General features: G+C 42.7%; 2 protein-coding genes across 5 annotated transcripts in view; one reads left to right on the plus strand and one right to left on the minus strand.

Annotated features, from left to right (window-relative positions):
- The window catches only part of ATP5O (ATP synthase, H+ transporting, mitochondrial F1 complex, O subunit), a 3,319-nt gene extending 510 nt beyond the window's left edge, over positions 1–2,809 (plus strand). The window contains exons 3-6 of the mRNA XM_014938009.1: positions 324–453; positions 572–684; positions 2,250–2,336; positions 2,630–2,809. Coding sequence (XP_014793495.1) covers positions 324–453; positions 572–684; positions 2,250–2,336; positions 2,630–2,743 — 444 coding nt within the window. The 3' untranslated portion in view covers positions 2,744–2,809. The remainder of the gene's footprint in view (positions 1–323; positions 454–571; positions 685–2,249; positions 2,337–2,629) is intronic.
- A 2,025-nt stretch (positions 2,810–4,834) lies between these two features.
- Positions 4,835–25,097, minus strand: part of ITSN1 (intersectin 1) — a 143,802-nt gene continuing 123,539 nt past the window's right edge. For all 4 annotated transcript variants that reach the window (XM_014938096.1, XM_014938097.1, XM_014938098.1 and 1 more), the window contains 11 exons: positions 24,040–24,161; positions 23,071–23,177; positions 21,475–21,658; positions 20,876–20,974; positions 19,456–19,623; positions 17,573–17,785; positions 16,853–16,974; positions 14,603–14,685; positions 14,418–14,501; positions 13,824–13,997; positions 4,835–12,920 (listed from right to left, as the gene is read on the minus strand). In XM_014938096.1, the coding sequence (XP_014793582.1) occupies positions 12,772–12,920; positions 13,824–13,997; positions 14,418–14,501; positions 14,603–14,685; positions 16,853–16,974; positions 17,573–17,785; positions 19,456–19,623; positions 20,876–20,974; positions 21,475–21,658; positions 23,071–23,177; positions 24,040–24,161 (1,505 nt within the window). In that variant the 3' untranslated portion in view covers positions 4,835–12,771. The remainder of the gene's footprint in view (positions 12,921–13,823; positions 13,998–14,417; positions 14,502–14,602; positions 14,686–16,852; positions 16,975–17,572; positions 17,786–19,455; positions 19,624–20,875; positions 20,975–21,474; positions 21,659–23,070; positions 23,178–24,039; positions 24,162–25,097) is intronic.

Consider the following 25,097-nt stretch of genomic DNA (forward strand, 5'->3'; position numbering starts at 1 on the left):
GCGTGTCTTGGCGCGGGCGGGGGGGGGGGGGGGGGATGGCAGCAGTGGGGCTCCCACTGACGGCTGGGCTGGCGTGTGTGGTGTCTGCCCTGCGCCCCCGGGGACGAAGTTGCTTGGAAGCAACGCAGGAGGAGCGTCAGGCCTGAAAGAAACAAGCTCTGAATAAGCTACGGCTGGAGCTGCCATTTCGCTTCCTGTCAGCTTCATACCTCTTCACGCTTACTCGGGGAACGGCTGTGTTGCCTGTTCTGGGTGGTATAGTTAGGCCTTGTAATGCCTGGAGAACTCCTGGCCTTTATCCCGTTGCTTGTTTATCCTCTTAGACTCTCTTGAAGGACCCCAAGCTATCCAGTGTTGTTATGAACCCTCATACCAAGAGCACGGTTAAACAAAAAGCTGTGAATGATGCTTTAGCTAAAGAGAAGATGTCCCCTATTACTGTCAACTTGATGAGTGAGTAACCATTTGAATTCTGTACAAGTACAGTACCAGTAGTTATTTTTACTGGTACCTTACTAAATCTGCTTCTAGTGGGTGCTTTAAACCCTTTCAATGTATCTGCCTCATCCAGATTTGCTTGCTGAAAATGGTCGCTTGCGTTACACTCCGGACATCGTTTCTGCGTTTGGGAAGATCATGAGCGCGTACCGAGGAGAAGTGGTGTGCACAGTCACCACGGCACAGGTGAGTTAGGAACCTCTAGATCAAGCATAGCAGGCAGCAGTTCAAGAGGAAAATGTCTTTAATTTTGCTCTCTGTAGTTTTAAGTACTTGCTATACGAGCTGTGAGAAAATATCTCACCTTCACCAAGATGGAAGTCTTTCTGCAAGTAGCTTTTTGATGTCCAGCAATTATTGGTCAAAAATTAAACCTCTTCCTCCCACTTCAGCTTTACAGGCAAACATCCTTCCTTCCTATGTGTGAACACAGTGGCTGATAAAACTCAGCCTAGTCTGCAGATACAACTGCCTCTGTTCTTATTTCTGTTGTTGGGATCGTACAGATCAGGTCAGATGAGCTATTAGCTAGAGTAAGGCATATACCTGTTAAGATTGAGAATGCTTGTGGTTCTTGGTCCTGTGCTTCATGGGAGCAGCTGCTGAATTCACCACCTGCAGTTACTGGGACAAGTGGCTAACTCTGAAACTGTAGGGAAACTTTTTCAAAAGGAGCAGACAAGCAAGTCTGGCTGGCGCCCAGGAAGGTGAGAGGGAAGAAGGCTGGAGGCACAGTGCTTCTGGCACTTCAGTAACAACTTTGTTAATGGAGCCATGTCCAGGTTTGTTAGAGCAGAGAGCTGCTCAGCTAAGTGTGTAATGTAAATCTATAGCCTTTGGGTAGGGCTATAGTGAACTGCCTACCTGGACTAAATAAAGAGACTCATCCACTTCAGGTTGACTCTCTCTCTGTAGGCCACAAGCAGAGATTGCCAGTCTGGTTGGTAGCTTTCAGAGACATGTGAACTTGCAAGCCTGTGCAAACCTTTCCACAGGCTTTACTAAATATTTCATGCATAAAGTTACTTTATTGCTGCTTTTTTATTGTTCTTAGTTTATTTTGACTCTCAAACTGCTAGCTATTAAATAGAAATTATTTGAATAACCATTAACACAGAACCATTGCTCTTCGATAAAGTCCCTTTTTGTTTCTATCATCTCAGGGGTATCTGAGCAACTTGTAGGGGAAGGAAGGACAAATTCAGAGCATCCTTCCCACAGGGATGCAGAGTTCTTCCGTGGTGGTGGAGAGAGGTGTACTTAGCCAGGAGTGCTCTGCCAGCCCAATGTGGGGCTGTAAGCTCACTGCTGGTGTCCTCAGACACTGACCAGTGCTTTACGTGAAACTGTGTTTCTTCTCAAGCTGATAATTTTGATTGTCAGCAGCAGCAAAATTAGCCTTTCCTTGTACTCCATGAGCGCTGCTGTGAGGTAGATCTCAAGGTTTTCTATCAAGTGCTTGCTTTGGCAAGTGCTGATTCCTGACGCTTTCCATCTGAAGATGTCAGCATCTAACTTTAGCTGGGAATATGCTCACAAATATCACAACGTTTCATGAAATTAGGAGGGCACAAAGTGACTGCTGTTTCTATGCTGTCCTTCGGTTATGTCCGAGAAGGCTACTTACTTAAGGCTACTTACTTCCTGGTGGAAATGTCTGTCTTCAGAAGAATCTGAACAGAAAATTTGGGTTCTCCTTATATCATATGAATGTTTTCAAGTCCTTAATTTTCCTTGTTCATGTTTTTCAGCCCTTGGATGATGCCAACCTTACTGAGCTAAAAAGTGCTCTGAATGGATTCTTGGCTAAGGGAGAGGTCTTGAAGCTGGAGACCAAGGTCTGGATTTTTGATTTGTAAATGAAGTTTGTGTTAAACTGGACTTCTGTCTGTCTGATTTAAAAAAGAAATATATCATTTTACTGAGTCCAGTTGCCATATTGCATAGTTCCATGTTTTCTTATAGACATGATGATGCTTTCATTACTAAAATCTTAACTTTGGAACGCAGTGACTGCAAAGTTATCTTAAAAAAGGCTCTCTTAAAGGATTGGAGCCTTTTTACTAGTGTAAAAATTGTACGAGGCTAACATTTTTGTTAATAGAATTTCTGTTCAATGTTTCTTCTTTAGACTGATCCGTCGATCCTTGGTGGCATGATTGTCAATATCGGGGAGAAGTACGTGGACATGTCAACAAGGTCTAAGATCCAGAAACTCACCAAAATCATGAGAGAGACTGTCTAGCAAGCTGTCCTGGTCATTCACAGTAAAACCTGTCAGATGGAAACAATAAAGTTATTTCTTCTGGAACAGGTGGTGTATTTTGATTCAGAAACACAGTGCTCGGGGAGAAAGGTGGTGAAGCTGCAGTGAGTTTCACTTGGTCCACACTGAGCGTCTCGTGACACACCTTGAAAATCTAGCTGCCCGTGAATGCAGGTGAACCTTGGTCTGAAGGCAATGGAGAATAATGGCCGTAGGAACTGATAAATGAGGTCACTGCTGCTGAGGTTCTGCCTGTCTCTAGAGAAAATTTGTGCAGGATGTTGTCAGGGTGGTGGTGGTGCAACAGTCCTGCTGCCTCCCATGCTGTTTGTGTGTGTGGGAGGCACGAACACCAGAACTGTGACTGGCAGAGCCTTTCCTAAATAGGCAGAGGCTGTTAAAACAGTGCATTCTGAGCAGCAAACGCTGTAGCAGGCCCCAGTTTACCTCCCTGTCTGTATGGTTGGAGAGAATTTTGTGTGTGCATTAAATTAAAAGTGCCCTCTGATAGAGTATTAATGAGAAGCTAAGGTGTTTGTAACAGAAAACTGCATTAAAAAAATGGTTGGAACCTGACTGTGGTCCTCAACTAAGGAGCACTGTGGCAGTGTAGACATGGTCAGCTCTATGTCCTTCCTTCTTAACATTGGGACACATTTGTTAGCTCTCCTGTCTCTGGAAGTCCTGGGCATCTGTTCACCATTTTGGATAACCTTGGGCAGGCTTGTAAACAAGCACGAAATGCCCATTTCTCGCTGTCGGTCCTCTGTCAAGAGCTGCTGTTTGACTTCTTCATTCTGCAGGGGTGGGATGTTGAACTAGTAGTGCTAGATCACTCCAGTTGGATTGTTATTGAAACCTGTTAACCAGCCACATTTTTATTATTTATTTACCTTTAGAATATTTTTCACAAATAGAAGTAGCCCCTGCAGGGGAAGGAGTATTTAGCCCTTTGCTTTCTCTGGTATTTCATGCTGGAAGTACATTTTCTGCCAGGGCCACCCCAGGGCTGGTGGCCGTACCTCCTGCCTGGAGGAGATGGAGAAGTCACAGGCTGCTCTCAGCTCCTTGGGGCCAGGAGTGGTGGGAAGGGCTGGGGATGGAAAAGCCTGAGGTGGAATTAAGTGCTGCTTCTGGAGGGGCTGGGAGCAGAGCATCAGGGTGGGCTTGTGCTGGGGAAGGGGAGGGAGCACTGAAGCTTGATGAGGTCGGTGATGAGGGTGAGTGGCCCCAGCTCAGCTGGTTCAACGGGGCTTGGACAAAGCAGCCCCAAAATGCTGGTGAGCTTCCTGATGTGTCCCATCCCACCTACCTCTGCGGCGGCTGTGATTTACAAACTGGTGCTCTGCTACAGCTCTGTCCCCTTTCTGCCACCCCAGCCCCAAAACAGCTGGGAAAAATACACACCCCCGAGGTGCGGGCGTCTGCGGGTGCTGAGCTCGGCGAAGGGACCCACCGTTTAACAGGAGGGTACCAAGGGTATTGCCCTCAGGGCAGCTGGCCAAAATCAGTAATTATTAACAAAAATTAGGGGAGAGATCAGCCTCGGGCAGCGGGGCCACAGGCAGTGGCTGACAATGTTGGGTCTGGCACCTTGCTCATACCTACGGAGCCCTTTTGTCAAAAATACTAACCTGAAGATTCCCTTGGTGTGTCTGACACCTTATCGCTTCTTCAGCGCTTCTCAAGAACGTAACAGTACACAGTTACACTTTTTAAAAAAAAAAAAAAAAATTGGATTTATTCTTGCATAATTTCACTTGCACAAATACAGTCTCATCTGTGTCAAACCAATCGCGCAGCCCAAAACCTTAATGGTGGTTTCCACCTCGGTGACTGCAGTCTGGGAAGCAGCGCAATCCCGCCAACAGGTGAATACATTTTAAGAACTTTTGCTTAATTGGACCATGTCTGTAAATAGAATTATTTAACCAAGAGTGGCCGAGGAGACAACACGATGAGAGCAACCCATGTACAGCTGAAATTGTCTTATGAGAAACAGTGGTGTCTGATTCATAATTATTCATTATACCTATTACGAATGCTTTAAAAAACCCAAAAGAAACCAACTTCACAATATGAATGTTTTACTGTAGAATAGTTAGATGTGATGCAAATGAACAATACAAATTAATTCCATTTTCTCCGAAAAAAAGAGAAAAGTAACTTTGTCTCCTATTTGGCCAGATCTTAAGACGTACACATAACAGTTATTTTATAATGCCTTTGTAATTTTTAAGATCTTATGAATACTACAGACAGTACAATACTTCTTTCTTTTTAAGAAAAAAACAAAACTAATTGATATGACTTGTTTGGCAGCAAAAAGTGCGCTAAAAATTAACACAACCACTAGCAGAGAGGGGGACTCCTGATTCTAAGTATTAACACTGAAAAAAATACTACAGTTATCTTATGGGGGTTTTTTACCAACAACAAAGTAGAAGGTACCCATTGCACGGTCTGCAAAGGCTGCTTGCTGGAATACTCAGTTCCCTGTCAGCAACTTGAGGACTGGACTAGGGTAATTCCACACAAGCTGTTGACAAAGCCAAAGCCTTCTGGGAAAACCTGCCCCATGAGGGGTCCACCTTGGCCTTTTCCCATGGGGTAGGGGTTGCCTCACCGTATGGAGCCCGTTCTTTCTTGCTATGGCCCTCACCAAGGTGGGATGGATGCCAGCGGTGTGGGAAGGCCAATGCCGGTCCCTCTACACCAACATGACCTCTCAGGCGGTGCTGTCTGGTCACCCCAAAAGCAGCCCATCCCGGGGTGAGGGTGGTGGTGCAAACTTGGGAAAGCCTCAGGAGGTGGTGAGATGGAGCCTGAGCAGAGGCAGCCAGTTGGCCAAGCACCCGCACCAGAGCCAGGAGGATGCTACAGACCTGCACCTGACCTTCCCCCTTCCTCCTGGCAAGAATGGGTCATACCATAGAGCACCCACCACAGCTGGGAGTGATTTCCCTTCCAATCCATCACCCTGTGGACACCCACCCACGTTTTTTGGGGGGGAGCAGAGGTCCTGCTGCTCACCAAACTCTTCTTTTTTAGCTCTGTCCCTATTTCTTCCCTTTTTTCCCCAACACTCCTGCATGCCAGCACCCCCCTTTCAACTGCACCCACCATGGAGGGCAGAAGCTGCTGCCTGGGGGTCAGATAGAGGAGTTCAGGCAAAGCACCAGCTCCCTTCACTTACAGGACACATTAAGATCCCAGAACCAACCATTAAATCCAGGGCTAGGGATGCTCCTGTAGCTTTACAAGCAGCCCAAGGTCTTCACCTACGGTCACAGCAGAGCCTTTGACAACTGTATCAAGCAACTAGGCTAGTTTAACATATTATTATGGCAGTTCTTTATTTATTTTTTTTTTAATTAGGTCCTAAATATATCCTCCTATGTACAGAAAAATAATTTCCCAAGGACAGTCCTTATTTTAAAATATTTAAATGAAGAAACAAAACTGGGTGCCTATGAATACTTTTCTGTTAGATTTACTCAGTATCTGACAACAACAGTATAGCTGTTTTTTTATATTATATATACAAATGAACACACACATACATATAAAAGCATGTATTTATAGATATATCGATATGCACGTAGGACGAGCGGTGGGGCTGAACAAATGCCAGGATACACATGGAATGTAAGAACAGAGCCAGCCCCTCAGAGCTAAGGTGATTCAACAGGATTCCCAGCTTTTCTGTGTTTCAAGGGTTTTGACTACTGGGATTTGAACAGACTGAAATATCACAGTGGCAAACAGAGCAGCATGGAAGTAGACACCACTGTTGCAGTAGAAGTCCAGACTTGTCACATCTTAGTTTTGAAAACGTACTTAATAATATTACAAAAACTGCATCATCCACAATGTTTCCCCTCCCCCAACCCTACTCGCATGTAACAAAAAGCGATTTCTTTCTCTTTAAAGGGTAAAAAAAATTGCAAAATGAACATTTAAAAAGTTTCCTCATAAAAACTCATGTTGAGAAAATACCTAATAATTAAGTGCACCTAGAAAAAAGTTCTGTAATCTATCAGTCATTTGGCTTAGTGTCAGCTCAGCGACATGCTCTGTCTTCCACGGAGCCCAAGTCAGCTCACAGGCTGCGTCCAACCTCACAGGACTTTCCTGACTGGCTTTCTACCAGCACTATACTTGGCAAGATACTTGGTGTTTCTGAGGCCAAGGTCAGCCCAGTGTTTTTTTTTTTTATTTTACAGTGCTTCCAAACGTGTTACAATCTGTAGAAGTATACAAATTATGATTTGCCCAGTAAATACAATTCTGGTGAGTTTCGTGGCTAAAACCACTTTTGGGAAGGTAAGGTAAAAACCAGATCCGGCTGCAAAGACTATAACCTACTTCTGTATTTTATCTTAATCTTGACTTTTTGTTTGATGCCCTTTTGCAGGCTTCCAGTCTTTACAGAGCTTGAACCAACTCCAGGCTCGAAATTATAGCAGCCTTTTGAATTCCTCCACGTGGCCCCAACAAAGCACTTAGGCACCCTCCTTTGCACTGAATTGGGGCACGAATTAAAGTTAAACATCTGCTGAAGTGCTTTGTGGAGGCAGGGGCTGCAGTAGAGAGGGCAGCTGCCCAGTGAGCAGTGATGGAAAAGCCTGGCAAGGAGTCCCTAAACCAGCACTGTTTCGACCCAACCCGAGCTTCGGGGCCTGGGGTCAAAGGGAAGGAAAGAGCAATGCTTTCCAAAAGACTTAATCAATTACAGGACAGAAGCACCAGTTTACTCACAAGACGTACACAGAAGAAAAACCGCCATGGAGAGAAGCAGTAAGATGAGTCTCTTGCTGGGTTTGTTCATGCAACGCAGCCAGTGTTTGGCTTGGAGGGAGCCAAGGGGCTCAGGAGGTGGAAAAAATCATAGCCCGGAGGGGACTTGGGTGATCTCAAATATTATCCTCAACCCTACCAGCAGTGAAGAACTGGAGGCTGTGGGCTTGCAGCATGGGCAAGGGAGCTCACAGGCTGTGGCTGCTGGGAAGGACAGCATGGATCCATGCTCAGGTGGACCTGTGAAGGGGGAGAGCTGAACCTGCTCTGGACATAATGATTTGCAGCTGCATCCAATCAAGCACAGAGGACAATGAGCTCAGGTGGTTTCCCCGAAAGGCATCTCTGCAAGGCTGACTCCTGCCCACAGGGAGAAAACGTTCCCAAGACAGATGGATGAGACCAGGCTGATTCTTACTGGTAATCACAGCAGTGACAGAGAGGTCCTAAATGCAGGTGACAGGAGAGACATCCACCATACTGATGTGTAACACCATCACTGGCAAATATCTCATACAGCTACAGTCTGGGGAAACAAGTCCTTTGAGAGACAGAAAACTGGCACATTGATGCTGGTGTAGCCGATTCCCCGTATGGAAAGGGCATGTGCCCATGGCACATGGTACATGATATGGTACATATCTCCTGGATGGTCATGAGACTACCTGGTTGGTACCAGGAAAGCAAAGAGGCTGACAGGAATGTTTACAAGCCCATCAAGTCCTCATGAAAGCATCTTGAAACAAAACAGTGCCCAAGCAACTCAGAGGTGATTCTATGTCTCAGAAGGTAATTCCTGGAAAGGAGTAAAAGGGCTGTCAAAAACACTGAAAAGCTCCCCTTGTATAAAAAAAAAAGTGCATGCAAACTCCTGCATAAATACAGAGCTGCACTAAACTGTGTGGTTCTCCCAGGCTGAGGACAAACACGTGGTTTGTTATTAATCACTGTTGTTATTATTATTGCTATGATTATGGATGCTTGGGGTCCTGGATCATTGAAGTTCTGCTGTGAGATTGGACCTGATTTTAAACCAACACTCCTCAAAAAAAAAAAAAAAGAAAAGAAAAAAAGATTCCTTTTCTTTCTCTGAGGAATCCTGTCCTGTCTCTGCAGCCACAACAACGTTGACATTCTGCCCATCCTCAGGTACTACCATTCTTCCAAAGTCACGTTAATAATTTCTAAAGGTGGTGGTGTTCCCTTCCAGTCTCTGACCCATTAACTCAGTTCTACTACAAGACTTAAAGCCAAGAAAGCACTAGGAAGAAACACCACTCTTGTTGTTACAACGAACATACGTAAGGGAAGATGCAATTCCTCACATTACAGCTTGGAAACCAAACCACCACTGCAACTCTTTCCAACGTGTTTCCTCACAGCTGCAGATTTTGCTCTTTCTTCTCTTCAGGTTTTTTCTCCCAGTTCATCCAAAGCAAGACCACTGTTTCAATGAAGGCAGTGAATGCATTGCAAAGTAAGTCACAGTATTATTTTTAGAAAAGCTTGATTTCCAGCCAAGAAGTTTGATGCTGGTGAGTCACTTCTAAGTCTTCTCCAATAAAGTAGAGCCTGCTAAAAGGTAGAGATGAAACCCCATCTTGAGAACCACTCCCAGTGGCCCACGTACCAGTTCAATCTCACCAATGCCTCATTTTAAGGACAAGTAATGGAGAGACGTTGTATTCAGCCTCTCTGCAAGGATGAAGTTTACCATAGCAAATGCAGACAGCCAGTCCCAGAGCTCCACAATACACAGATTTACAACCTCCATGTTTTAGTGGGGATGCTTATCTGTATGAATCTGCTCTTTCCATCCAAAATGTGATCAAGTATGATCTTGGCTTCAATTTTGTTGTTGTGGTTGTCTTGCATAACATTAGGAAAAGTTCACTCACGTCTTGCTGGGGCTGGAAAGGGACCTGTGAGCTAAGGTGTGCTATTTTATAAAGATATCCAGAAATCAATAACCAGCCTCTGAAAAATAGGGTCTACATAAATCTAGGTATTCAATACCAGAAGCACAGATGAGCAGAGTTTGGCCTGACAGCCAGCACATGGCACTCGTAAGAGGATGGCTTGACCTTCCTATATTCTGGTAATGCCAGCTGACTTTCTCAACACACAAAGAGATTCCTAGTTTCCTAGGTACTGCTGTGTGACCCTCCTTTCCCCAACCTCTTCAGAACACAGGCGGTATTTAAATAAGCCCATGAGAGCTTGCTGTTTACTCTATAAAAGCACTAGTAGGAATACAGCTAATGAGCCTCCTCTTTCAGTAAAAGGCCTGAGCTTTTACAGCATGAAGTCCTGGATGAGCAGGAAGGTCTATGCAGCTACGGTGGGTAGAAAAGCAGAAACCTGTAGCCCGTACAGTTAATGCAAAATGATGTGCAAGACTGAGCAGGGAAAACCAGGCAGGAGTCAATGGGTTTCTAAGAACCTTTGGCTAACCCCGGTGAAAAGCAGTTCCATCTGGGAAGCTGATGGCACCAATGTGCTACAGAGCACTGAGGGAGGGCACGGAGAAAATAGCAACATCCCGATGCACAGTCAGCTGGCTCTAAGGAAGCCGCATTCCGTCCACGATGCACAGTGATTAGGACAAGCTTCCTCTTTAGGATTAGAATGATTATGAGGGATTTGTTAGATATCTGTGTGCCAAACCCCAGTCTTTCATCATCATCATGTTTGCATAACTCTAATGTATTGACATTAACGGGAGTCAAACATTGCTGTGCATCGAGAGTAAGTGGGAAGTCACAAGTGATGGTGGTTGGGAAGGTGCTCAGTTCTGTTACAATTCCCCAGAATGGTGTCAATCGTACGTGCCCATGAAAGGGGTCGCAATCTGAGAGGAGACACTGCTACTAAAGGTCTCCTGCTTCCACCACCAGTTGAGTCTCAGAAGAAGGTGAAGCTCCTTGAGGCTCCCTTCAAAAACCTGGCCAGGATTTCTGCATTACGCCCGTGGTCTCTTTTGTCCTGTTTGTCTATTCAGTTGTTACTGTAATTCATGCTGGTGAAATGATACCATAAAATGTTATGCTACTTTTTAAACACTGAAACAAATGTTCACCGTATTTACAGCTACTGAGTAAAATTAGGACAGCGATAAAAGGTTAGACAATGACATTTAATGTTACTCCATTAATAGATTTTATCACTTTTTTTTATCCTACCACAACAATGTGTATTTTCATATACATTATATTTAATAAAATGTATTGATATGGAATTAGGAAAGAATGGGTTTAGTACTATTTACATATTTTAATTGAAACAATTTTCTTAACAACATTGAAAAATAGAAACTTAAAGTTCTCTTAATTGTGTTTTCAGCCAGTTAGTGGTAAACAAATGCATGCCTAGGAAGTTACACTCCCTCTAAAATGTGGTCAGTTGAAAGTTTCTAACTAAAGTGTGTATCTCTGTTTTGTTTCAAAAAATACATAAGTATGTCTGTCATTTCTGATACAAAATTCTACACTATCTTCAATAAATAAATAATAAAGCGATTCTGAAAAGTATGAAATGTAAACTTTGTTGTCCCTCCAACATACATTTTTTTTTTTCCCATTGCTTGAAACATTACAGTGGTCTTGTAGGAAATTATAGTACACAGACACTTCCCAGCACAGTTTACACTTATTACCATACTGTATCATCTACCTATCCGTTATGAAGATATCCTAATTTCCTAATGGAAATCAATAAGACTTGTAGTGCTAGAGAACACCGCCTATACAGGAAAGGTGGAAACCAGTACTGAAAGGACATGCAAGGAACACCAAAACCTAACAACAGGCTCCACAAGAACGTTCACATGCTAATGAAACAGGCTGACACCTCCCGGTCGGAAAGAAAGTCCTTACAAAAATACCAGTGTATGCATGATAGGTGAGGAACAAAATGAATCCGAGCAGAACAAAGAGGAATTTTACTCTGAGGGGTCTATTCTTTCTCTGGGGTCCAGACTCAGCAAAGCACCTATGCGTGTTCTCAAGGGAAACGAGGCGCAAGCCCTTACAGCTGGGCGCTTTGCCAAATGGGGAAAATTTGCTGGATGTGGGGCCATAGGTGTGTATTCGTAGAGTTAAATGGAGATATAAGCCTTGGCATTCCCCCAGCTGACAAGGCTGTTAACTTTGGGGTTACCCACTCTGCACCATCCCAAGCGCTCGGTGGCCGGTCGCATCCAGCATCGCTGCCACCGCCCCCGCCGTCGCCACGGCACGCCGCTGCCCTGATTTCAGTGACATGGTGTCAAACACAGTCAGGCACGGTACCTTTTAATAACTGGTCACCACTGATTGCTTTGCAAACTAGATTATGATGTGGGGTGGAAATTAGCTTCCTGAGCTAGAGTCATGATTTATTTTTTTTTTCTTCCCCGCTGCAGGTGACAGATCATCCATCTGCAGTCACAGGATCAAGCAGCAGTAGTAAAGTAGTATCAAAGTGGTATAGCACGACATTCAGCAGGGCTCTACATTTAATCCTTCGCTTACTGTTCGAGCATTCACAGTCCTCTAGAAAACCACAACTTCCAAAGGTACTGAGTGGGTGGAATCTTCTGGCGTGCAACTCATCTCTGTGCAGAAGGACCATACGTAATTTATTTTCAGGGGCAACATGAATCATGAAGTGGTATGTTAATAGAATCTTCTCTGTTTATAGATATAGACTATTTATTTTCTAAGTCTTTTCAGTACCACAATGAAGATCTTCAAGATCTTCTTACTGCGTAACTGCTCCTTCCATTCACATTACATTTACACACCACTTTGCTGAGCAATAGGCACAGAATTCCTTAAGGGGGAAAACCCTGCAGAAAGCCTCCAAAACGTACCAACATTGCCTCCTTCATGTAAATTAAAGACTAGGGTAACTGGAGCAAGCACAGCAACCTATACGGTTTGCCAGCCTTTCAGACTGGAGCACAACGAACAACTAGGTCATTCCATAAACCTAGGAAACTAACCTCAAGTTCCACACAGAGAAATCGAGGGAGATCTCCTCACTAAATTGGGATTAATTTTTCAGTGAGAATTATCAAGGCACAAAGATGCTCCTGTTTGCTTTGATAACCCTCTTACGTGTGAAGGGCAAGCAGTAGTTTCATATCACACTGATAAGGATTTTGCTTCTGCAGACACCTATTGCAGTTGAACTCAGACTGAAATAAAACATTGGTCCCTCTCCTTCTAAGGCTCATCGAACAATTGCAGGTCTAGTCGGACGACTATCTCTCCTGTTGGGACTTCATGCAGAAGGAGACACTTTGTAACTGGTCCCTTTGACCCCTGATCCTTCTTAATGTCTGCCACACGGATCTCTGTTCTGCCCAAAAAGTCTGAAATGCAAAAAGACAGCATGCTCAGAAATGACACAAATGGTTTACGTTGCAATAAAATGCTAATTTGCAGAAGGAGCTAAGCTTCCATCTGCACACAACAAAAGGAGAAAACAAGTCTTCAGTCCAGCTATATTTTTGCAGTTGAAAAAGGCCAAAGGCCACCGATTTGCACAGAAGAGGATTTTAGCTGGACCATATTAGACAGCAGCAGCATTAAAAATAAATGGTCCATTAAGCAGAAAAATCTAGTATGTAATTCACAGCTGCCTTGCTTCTGTAGCTTATTTATTTTATGATATGTTAGCAAAAAAGGCCAAAGGCTGCTGCACAGTTCAAACTGAGTATGAAGCCCTTTGGAGATGATAGAGCCAAGGAGTGCATCACACCAGCAACGAGGTCAATGGGTCGACTGGTGCTGGCCATATGAATGGCAGCCCTATCCAAGAGGTTCCTGAGAGATTATGACTCCAAAATACACTCTTCAATGCCCCATATGTTTATCTCAGGTTATTAATTAAGAATGGGTTAGGAATCCTGGCTTCATTTTGGCCACTGTTACTGCACATTACAGGAACTATCCATTTGCAATCACCTTCCAGAGTTTTTTAAAGACTTAGCAGAATTGCAAACCACACTTCAGTTGTTGTAAAGTTGTACAAGAAAGGAGACCCCCCAAAAAACAGTTTGATTCTTTTTGCATGACTGCACTGGGGAGCAAGGGTGAGTAGGGGCTCCTCATATGCAAAGGGGTTTGATATTGGGGTTGGAACTAGATGATCTTTAAAGGCTCCTCCCAACCCAAACCATTCTCTGATTCCATGATTTACCTCAGCAGACATATATCTCTTCAAAACAGGACATTTGGAAATACCCTTGGAAGGACAGCAGCCCCCTACGTACCATCTGGGGAGAACTGGTCCCTCTCAAACACCGTAATGCAAAGCACATCCTGCTCGAGGTCTTTGATAAAGAACTGGCAGTTGGAGTTCCACTTCGGGTTGAGGGTGTCCTGTATCGTCTTGGTAATGTGGCACTGAGAGCCCATCGTTACCTCACAGTATGGATTACTCTTTCCTGGGAAAAGAGAAACAAATGAAAAAGAGAAATCGTGGTTTTAGGTGTGTGATCTTCTTCCTAAATGTCCCTTTACTCCTACAGCCAACAGACCGGGGAAAGACTGTGGCCATCACAACGAACAGGGACACAGTTCCATGAGGCACTGAGCACCTTCCACTCTTCATTTCAAAACTTTGTGGCTTGTGATCTCTTATGATATGGCTTAGGTGGTGGAAACTAAGTTTGCCTGAAATAAATGCTTAAGTGCAGTCCATGATGGCTACCAAACTGCACAAAACCACTTTGGTATATTTTAAGTTCATTAAAATGGCTTCATTAAACAAAACCATGTTTTGGACAGAACCTCCTTCAAAGTTAGTCTGACAAATAGGAATATTTTCTTCATAGAGCACATTGCGGAAAACGCAAGGCACTTACCATGGGACCTGCAAGGTTTTAGTTCAATGCCTTCAACAATATTCACCATCAACCTCCCAATGCCTGTCGCTCTTTGTGAGCGAACTGTGGTGAAACAGAAGAGGAGAGAGAAAAGTCATTAACATGTTTTCTTGCCCATGGACTTTTCCATAAAAGATGAGACCCCCCTGCATCCCATGCTGTACCTAAGTAGGCTTTTTCCCTCTTCTTCTTTTCAGTCTCTATGTAAAGTTCTGAAGCAGCTTTGATCTTCTGAACCCAGGCAGTCCTTCAGAAGGAAATGAAAAAAAAAAAGTTGCAAAATACCATTCCCATTTTTCTTCCCTGGAGTACAGCAGACAAACCCCTCCTTCCCAACCAAGGCTCTGGCCCCATCACAGACTGCTACACTGAAGCTGTGTGCCTGGAAGAGATCCTATGGGATTTTATAGCACCTGCAGAAACGTAACCATCCCAAGCTAGCAGATCTCACCACACAAATTAAACTCAAGAGAATCACGAGCAGGAGGAACTTGGTGAGAAATCAAAAGGTGTATACATAACAGGTTTGTTTTCACTAAGCTTTCTGCTTTACTGGAATAAACTGCCTTCTTGTAGCCAGAAGACAGAAGACAGCCACATTGCAGACAGCCAGTTTTCTTGATCCTAGAGGCTTCATATCAAAATCCTGCTGAGCCTCATGAAGCATAAGTCAGGAAATACAGAGATAATGAATGACTGGGATTCCCTATGGGCCCTTCTGGGAAATCATTTCATATTTAATAGACTGAGTGGAAAGACTGACAGAGAAAAAGCATAGAAGAAGGGGTCCTGTGGGACCTCAAGGATTTAGAAGAATGGCTGTGACATATGAGCGAGCCTGAGACCTGAGTGAAGGCAAAATGATAGAATGTAGAAGCTGTGGATCCACTTTTGATCCCAAAATGAAGAGCTGCTGCTCTACAGGGCATTGCAGCTACTTACACAGATTTGGGTCTGAACGCTCGCCTGCATACTGCACAGAAAGCTGTTTAAGAAAACAAAACACTTAAGGACAATTCTGTCTCCCAGCTCCACCCTAAATGGTAAACGGCAGCTTCAGAAGTACGCTAAGCCTTTGCTCCACAAAGGTCTTTTAAGATTAAATAGGCAAATTAATCACTCATTGATGCTAATGTTGCTCTTAGTTAAAAGCAAGTGAATGATGAAAACCTGGAGGTATCTCACCTAAAAAGCTGCATTTATTTAATAAGCAATTCTGGCACAAAAGTAAGACAAGGGCTGTATTGCATATAAGTGAAGGCATTTGGCTAGAGTGTCCAAATCCGGATAGGAGTTCCGGTGTGTTCTCTCTATAGTGTCTGTAGAGAGGCAGGAACCTCCAGAGGGCGTTCAGTACGTGAAGATCTGGCTCCTTCCACTGATGGTTCAGCGTAGGGTGCCTAAGCATCCCGCTGAAGTTCCTTGAGCTAGGTAGGATGAATGCAGTGCAGAGTTTAGATGATTCTGACCACTGCTGAGTGCTCTGACACAGAACAGACGATTATTGCTACGGTCTGATCTGTGTCATGGGTCCTAAATTGAAAAGGCTGTGTCAATTTTCATCACCAAGGGTCTAACCATGATACTTATTCATTCTGTGGCATAGAGGGACAGATAACATCCCAAAGGACAAGGGGGAACCATAAAAGTATGATCTTCTGCAAGAAAACTATGTGTATAAAAAATAATGAATAACACTGTCAGGCAGGCAGGGAGCAAAGATGTTTTATACATTTCAATGTATCAGAATTTTTAGGGACCACACATTTGGAAACTGGCATAATGCCATGTCTATACTATGGTGGTGAATTTTTCTGTACTTTCAGGTTTCATTTTTTAACAAAAGTTGTCTTTCAAGATCTTACATTTGTGCAGAGAAACCTTCTCAATGTGAGTCAGTGTAACGCTGTCTCCATAAGCTTGCCAGAGACAAAAATCACCAGTTGAGGTTTTGAGGTCACCGTTCTTTTGATGGTTTCAGTCTGAACTGAACCAAATTAAACCTAACTGGATTTTCTCCAGTTGGTTTTTGCTTCAAGTCTAATTCTGGCCCGTTCCTCGTTCTCATTCAACATGCAGCCATACAAATGCTTGCACTGGCACAAACAAACAGATGATAACAGAAGAAGGTAGGACTGCACCTTTTGCCTTCCTTATTCTAACATAAAATGTTGTGAAATATGGCCTATGTATCTGCCCTCCTCAGCATTTCACTGCTGGTCTTACTGAAATTCAGGAAATGTCTTTACTTCTCCCTTCTTTTCATATATTGAATACCATGATAATCTCGAGCAGAAGAAATTCTCCAGTCATGTAAGATAAACTGCTTGGAGACTGCTATGCATGTATACATCAAATACATTCACAGTAGGCTTTTCAAATTCAATACTAACATGGCCTACGGAGGTACTTACCTTTCATTAATGCTCTCAGCCCGGAGTGTATAGACTCTATCAATGTGGGAGATATGGAAGATGGGCTCATCTCCAGAAGGGTCTGTGGGTAATTTTACTAGTACCTCATTTAGAAAAATGGGCTGTAAAACATTAGGCAAAGCTAGAGTTCTATCACACAATATCTGAACAGATGCATTCAACACAGAGCAATTTACAACAGATTTCTTCTGTGCCTCAATATCTTTCCCCTTCTGCCTGCCTCCCATCTTTCTTCAGATATGATGTCATTTGGGGAATTTTCTTATTATCAAAGATATAGGTCCCTCCACAGTTTTGGAACACCTCTCCTGAAGTAAGAAAGCAGCTCCTTTCCCACAAAGAGCAGCTAACGCTACTCTCCCCATCACTCCCTGAGACACGGGACCTCTGTTGGAGAGGTTGTTAGAGCAAAACTTCAAAAGTATCTTCTCTTATCTCGCTAAAGGCAAACAACCTGCTTTCTCACCATCAGTCCCTGGAATCCCCAGCACATGCCAAAGCTTTCAAACCTCTTCTACACAAAGGCTATTGCCTGCACATCCAGCATGGGAGCTGCTGCCTGCTCCATGCACTGTTAGCGTCTTAGTTATCTTAGTCACCATTAGCATATCCTAGCCTCATTAGGCTTTAATGATTCATTAGTTATCTAAATAATAGATTCATTAGCTATCTAAATCACCCTTTAAGAGTGGTACTTACAGTTTTGTACATTTTGTATTGCAGATTAGACTTGGGGCTGAAGACCTTGTCTGTGCCAGAAGAGCCAAGAGGTTTTATGATCTGAGTCAGGAGGAGGAAATCGTTGAACAGAAAGCCATACAGTTCCTTGTTACTCTTGGCTTTATAGAGTTTCCCACTGTGCAGAAACTTGCGTGGTCCCAAGCAGTTTGTAACAGAATTAAAAACGAGTTGCTGCGAAAAGTAGAAGAAGAACAACAACGCACTGTATAAAGTAAAACAATCGAGGTTCCCCTGAAAGAGATCAAATATAGTTTTGAGTCCTGACATTGGTTTTAGTTTGTGTCGCAGGGATGACGAGCAATGTCTCTTGTCTTGCGCATGATAAGCAGTGCAAGTCATAGAAATGCTATATGAAAATTAACTTTAAGGCAGCCCATCAGTTGCACGGGGCATGACCTGGAGTCAGAGAAAAGCCAAGAGCATTTGTGCCTCCTTTAGAGTTTCTCTGCCACGCGCATGCATCGCTGTGAGCGGAACTGAGCTGATGATGACTTGCCCCGGATTAGCAGTAGTTAATGCATATGGCCTCTCCAAACGCTGAGCTTTCTTAATAAGGCCTAGATTTCTGAATTGTGTTTTAATTTCACCCATTAAAACATACCACAAGAATTCTAAATAGCCGGCCTTTGTGTACCCACAATACCTGGAGTTAGAGGACAGCTGCTGAACAGTGGCTTGAACTGGCAGAATTTAAGACTTATCTGGAGGTTGTTACCAGATGAGTAGTGGCTTGCCCTTTCCTAAAGTGTCATTTTCAGGTTTATTTTCACTGGGTGATAGTACAGTTCTTGCCTTCCTTGTTGGCCAGGCAGCTGGATCTGGAGTGGCTCCTTTTACAGATTAGAAATATCTCAGAAAACTGAGTGATGGCCAGACCTCTCCTTACCACTGATTCAAGGCTGCTACTGCTGTTACTGTGTCATCAAGCAGCCAGTTGGTCTTTCAGGTAATATTTCAGGTGTTCTAGGGCCAGACATTGTGTACAGAAGATAAAAGCTGCCATCTTCCTTTAGGCAGTACTTATAAGTCAGCTGAACATGACTTTGACCCTTCTGAAATTGTTATACCTGTCTTTCTGAAACAGTTACATTTCATAAGATGAAATGCAATGTTTTCCAGTTTATAAACCAGGCAATGCTTTTTTTTTTTTTTAGTCTTCCAGAACTGAAAACTCAATGCCTATTTTGAAAATCAGGAGAGAAAATCTGTCTGCCTTGATTATATTTACCAATAACTGTGAGGCCATCAAAATACCCTCCATCCTTTTGTAGGGCATACTGACACAATTATGTTCTTTATAGTTCCAGTAGAGAAGCTTAGCTTGTTACCTTAAAAAATAGTATGCAATGGCAGGCAGTGATTCTCTCTGTAAAGTCTTGAGAGAGTCTTGATCAGTGTTCTTGAGTTTCCAAAATGCATACAAAGTTTTATCACACACACACACAAAAATATTTCTGTGATTAACGCACTCCAGGATGGTCAGGTAGAGGTTCAGGATGTGATACAGCAGTACAACAACCGCTGTTTATTATAAAGAGTTATGAAACTGGAAAGCCGCGGTTGAAAATCGCAGCGTTGAACCTGGCACTAGTCCAGAGGCAGGCAACAAAAGCAGCATTTATCATATAGAAGGCAACAACGCCAGCAGCAAAAAAAGGATTACGTGCAGGAGTGAAAGGGAGCCAAAGAAAGATGAGAACAAAGGATTGAAGATTATATGACTTGATTAATCACACTGTTTGTCCCCCGATGCAGCGCCGTTAAGTGAGCTACAGTTTCTTCCCGACCGGTGAAGAAGTGTACCCACATTTGCATTACTCTAAACAGAACATTTTTTTTACCTCCGACAGGCCTTCGCATTGAACATGAGCCTGGATCCACTCCAGCCTATCTGAATTTTCCTTCTCCCGCACGCCTTCATTTACTTGAGAACATAATTCTTCTGCTTTCTCAAGAGCATGCTTCAAGTGACTGTGGTCTGGGTGGTTTTCAGGAGTGTTTTCTATTATCTACAGATAAATAAAACACATTAGCCTTTTCTGTTATCTGCAGTTAAAAAGTATTTATAGTACAGTTCTGTTTTATTTCTTTATTTTCATCAGAGCCAGCCAGTATGTTTCAAATTTCTTTTCCTCCTCGAGAAACATGAAAAATAGGAAACAAACTCACAGTCTGTTTGTGAAGGGCTGAAGCGAATGCACAGCCTTGACATCAGTACACTGCTCACTCTTCTGACATAACTATGCAAATTCCCACCATGCACAGAAATATATCCATGACTGTTTAAGGACTCTCTTAAATGCCAACATCCAATTTGTAATACTTTCCTGCGAAAGTCTTGGGCCAAGTTCAATACCATTATTCAGGATGGTAAGTGTTAGGCAACAAATGGAAGTTAGGAAAGGGTTGTAAGTCACCCGGCAAGGTAAGCTGTGCAGTAAGGTAACTTCCAACAATTTGGCATTCAGGCTTTTGTACACCAAATGTCATTTACGAGACTACAGGGAGAGAATGACACTGTGGAAAATGGCAAGGATGAGCATAAGATTGACTTGTTACTCCCTTTATCTGAATCCTAAAGTTTTTGCTCATCGTTTACTGCCTCCTGGTTCTTTGTGTGCAAGTTTCATCCCTGCTCCTAATGGAAATCCAGAGCCATTTCTCCAAAGCCAAATGAGTTATGGCATTAGCTGGCATTCTCCAGGCATTTCAGCCTGGAGAAGAGGAGGCTGAGGGGAGCCCTTATTGCTCTCTACAACTACCTGAAAGGAGGCTGTAGAGAGGTGGGGGTCGGTCTCTTCTCTCAAGTCACAGGCGACAGGACGAGAGGAAATGGCCTCAAGTTACGCCAGGGGAGGTTCAGGCTGGATATTAGGAAAAATTTTTTCACTGAAAGGGTTATCAGGCATTGGAATGGGCTGCCCAGGGAGGTGGTTGAGGCACCATCCCTGGAGGGGTTCAAAAGACGGGTTGATGTAGTGCTGGGAGGTATGGTTTAGTGATGGTGATGCTTCTTGTTTGTTGTGTGGGTGTCTATTTTTGTCAGTTAGGTTGACGGTTGGAAAAGATGATCTTTAAGGTCCCTTCCAACCTAGAAGATTCTGTGATTCTAGTGTGATCAAATAGAACAGGATACTCCATGTTACCTAGCACATCAGATATCTAACAACGATAAAGATTGACACAAATAGGGAAACTACCCTGTAAACAAGCTATAAGCAAAGCAGCATCAAAAAACATCATCTTTGCAAAAGAACGTACATTTTTAATTATTAGTGGGTATCTTGTTACCCGTTGCATAGGCTTTAGTAGAAAACTTGATAGTGGCATTCCTTTACAGCGAGGATCCATTGCTAACCTCTGAAACATTAGAGAGGTAAAATGGTGTTAGTCAGTTTGTTTAAAACCCTGCAAAATGAGCTCCTCCAAGAAAAAAAAAAAAAAAAAAAGGTAAGGCAACAAAAGAACACCACGCCTCAGCTAAATCTGTTCTTAGATCACAAGCCATATCAGTGCAGGAGAATTTCCTGTATTTTTTACAACGTATTCTTCACCTGCCCTGCCTGTACAAGAGAAGGGCCTCCTCTTACTGTCCCAGCATTTTACAGCCAAACCATTAATAAACAAAGTATTTTATGGCTCTGTAGTTGCTTGAAAAAATGTATTATTTCAATGAAAACATGTACTCCTTCAATGAGTGTAAAAGTCTGAAGCTTCTTCGTTCTAGCCCAACACAGAGCACTATTTGAGACTACGTTTTGCAAATTAGTGAAATGATGAGCTAAATTTACTACATGCTGTACAAAATTTACTACTAAATGGTGTACAAAATTCATGGCGATCACTTCTTCTTTTCTTACTTTAACAAACTCCTTGAACTCGGGGACTTCGTCTGTCTTCTGCTGGATGAGCGCTGCCCCGTTGAGCTGGCAGCTGCAGAACCGAATGTAAGGCTGCATGTGTGGCAGCTGAGCAGTCAGTATGTCACCAATCATCTTCACTGGCATCTTCTCTCCAGACATCTTCTTACGCACACGCAAAGCCCTAAGCATGAAAAGCTCATGTGTATTTTATAAGCAGACCGCTAAAGAATGATTCCTCATTTATGAAATAAATGGTTCGATTCTTATTCATTATTGACATAGAGAGACCCCTGATTATTGCAGAGATCAGCCACAAGATTTATTGAGTATTGTAAGAACACAATAATCAAGATTGCACCCTCAGCCAACATTTTTCCCTCTTGTGGTAACCAAGCTGTTATTTGACATGAACTTAATGCAATGCCAGATCAGATGCAATATTAAAAGGAATGTAGTTTTCTTTTCTATTAGTTTAGAGAGTAACAGATATGCTCATGAATGAGGGATAAAAACCTTACCACTACTGCAAGCTCAAAGCTACTTCTAGTTTTCAGCCTGGTTCCCTAAGGAAAGGAGGTTTATTGTCATTGAGTTGCCTGCATTTGTCCTATCACCGTCATAACTTTTCAACTTGTGGGCTGTTTTCAAACACATTTTACGAAAAAGGAGGTATCTCAAAGTTATGGACTCGATGATCTTAAGGGTCTTTTCCAACAGAAATGATTACAAAATTCCCGGAAGTTCAATGAAAATTAGCTGCTCGATAGGGAAAAAAGGAACTTTATTAGTCCTTTTGCTTATGAAGATGCAGGTTTAACTCAATCCTTGCTCAGCTTCTCTGGCAATGACCAGATGTGCAGCCTGCAGGCACATGCCTCCAAACCAGCCCCAGCCCTTACTGTGTCTTGCTGAAGCAGTAGGGATGGGTGAGAAGGACGCAAGTAGGAAGAGTGGATCCATCAGAGGCCACAGAGAATTAAGGGAGAAATAAAAGTACTTGCACTGTGTGGAGTTTCATGGCAGAGAGTTGGGGTTGCAATACTTGGAGACTTTGAAAGGAAGGGCGCAGGGTACACTGGACACAAATCCATAGGAAACCAGGCTTTGTTGGCACCACTCCTCACAAAACAGCTCATTCAGGTGATATAAGCTACAGTCACTGAAGGAATGCACCAGCTAACTCGGAATAAGGGAGGCAGAGGCTGCTGTGCCTTGTTTCGCACTCATGGATAATGACTGGAACTGGGTATGGGCTGTGACAGAGGAAGTAAAGGTCTGCCACAGGACTGCGGGGAGCCTTGGCAGGCACTACTCTTCAGGGGAGGTTGATCTTGCCTTCTGGAGCACATGTACATCAAGAGCAAAGTAAGTGCAAATACTGAATCAGCAAAGAACTCCTGGATTTTTCTCAACAACAACAATAAGTCATAGCAAACATTGTTAATATTTTGCTTTTTCCAGCGAGGAAAAAAGCATGGCCCTTTTGGTTACTACTTGCTTAAGTGGCAAATATTTTCATGCAGCTAAAAGGAAAAGCAGGGGTGGAGGCCCATGATCTTGTTATTGCTAAGTATGGGGAAAAAAAAAACTTACTTCAGTAGTTTTATATTGCACATAATCAGCTCCTTCCAATTAACAAAAATCATAGCAACTTCTTTTTCTGTTAGCAGCTCAGATTCCATTAGTGGTTTCTGGAAGATCTATAGATTCAGAAAATTAAGCAATTTAGAAAGTATATGGCATGTATACTTACTTACATCAGTCTTAGTTAAGACTGATGTTGCTCATTTCCTTAGTCTGGAGGTGAGAAACCTTCACATCAGAGTAGCACTTGACACTCAGTGGGTTCCAAACATGCTCTGTGCCCTAAAGATCCAGCATTCCCTGATAATATGTTAGTGAGCGGCGTATGGCTTTAAAAGAGAATACTCTAAATTTGTGTTGGTAGTGTTAATTATGACCTGGATAATTTGAAACTTGGGAATTTTAGTTAGAGGTGTCCTGCAAAATATCCCAGGATCACTTTGATAATACAACTTAAATTCTGATTTATCTCGCAGTGTCCCAGGTTTGCACATCTTGACCTCTTTTTCAATAAAAGGGCTTTTCCTCTCTGACAAAAGAATTGTCTCAGTTGTCTGTACTAATTCCCTTTTTTCCACAAAAGAGATGCACCTTGTAACACTTAACGAAAATCACAGCAAGTGATAACGAAGTGCCACTGTGAATGTGGAAACTGGCACATAAAGTGCTTCAAGCTTTAAGAACTTACACACGAGTAATAATATTCAAAATCAGGAGCAAAAAGGGTTTACAAGAAGGTTTACACTAAAACAGTGATTTAGTGATGGTAACACAAGGGCTTACATTAGTTGCACCCACACCCGTACATGCACGTATATATCTATAGAAATAGATACATAGATGAAAATTTCATACAGATCATCCATTGGAAGTCAAACACAGCAGTGGTACAAAATGAGTTTGCACAGTGAAATTATTGATCTACTTTTAAAAGATGAGTGATTAAAACCTGCTCCTAAAGCTCCTGTGCCATCTTACCTCTGTGACCAACTGCAGATCATTTACATAGTTCTCTTCTGTGACAATTAGCTCATGGATGTATCCCTGCCTTTTTCTTTCGGTAGGTGTCAACATATCCAGAAGATGCAAGTCTGCACACCCTGGAAAACACAAAAGGATCCTAGATTTTACTTACGGTCATTCGGATCTGCAGCAGTTCAAATAATGCTTAATGAACAGTAACTACTACCTGTTTGGTTCACTTAATCATTATTCACATTTAATGGCACAACGTTAACAATGCTTCATCTCTTAGTGACTCAAAACATTGTATTTAGCACATAAAAAAAAAAAAAATCAAGGCTATTTTTATATTATAAGTTTTCTCTGGTGGCAAAGCTTAGAAGTCCCCCTCACCACCACCTGCCCATTTCCAACCTCACTCTGAAGCTGACTGTCCCCTTTAGTTGTGTCATTCAACTGGAGCCACACTGTAAAACAAATCCCCACATGGGTGGTTGTTAATGAAAAAAGGGGGAAAAGACTTCATGTGGTATAACTGTCAAAGAAAATTTAAAGATATCCTAAAAGGAAACAGAAATTAGGAAGGAGGGCTACAGTGATGGGCACTTTGGAATTTCAGCCAACTTATACTCTAAATTCAAGATTAGCCTTTATCCTTCTAGTCAAAGCAGGCATCGTAATCAAGAAGGTCCTGCAGAGCTTATTTACTTCTTCACAATGCAATTAAAAATTGCTTCTAAATTTTTGAAGGTTAGTGAGGATCACTCCACAGATTTCACTAATTTATAGGCCAAGCCAAGGGGGTTTATTATTGTTCTCCTCTATCTCTAAAAGCGTGGGAGAAGTTTGTAATTAAGAACTCATCTTCCATCAGTTTTGTCCTTTAATTTTTGCAAACCACCTTCCTTGTGTTTATCCTGTGTAGATGCTAGAATTTTCATATAAATTCTAGAATCTCAATTTTTATTTTCTATTCAGAATTAGAACAGAATGTTTCATTACAATTTTTTTCTGTAAGCCAGTATTTTTCAGCCGAGCTTGATTAAATTCTTCGGAGGCTGTCAAGCAGAACA

Source organism: Calidris pugnax, unplaced genomic scaffold, assembly GCF_001431845.1.
Source record: "Calidris pugnax isolate Ruff unplaced genomic scaffold, ASM143184v1 scaffold25, whole genome shotgun sequence".
Lineage (NCBI taxonomy): Eukaryota > Metazoa > Chordata > Aves > Charadriiformes > Scolopacidae > Calidris > Calidris pugnax.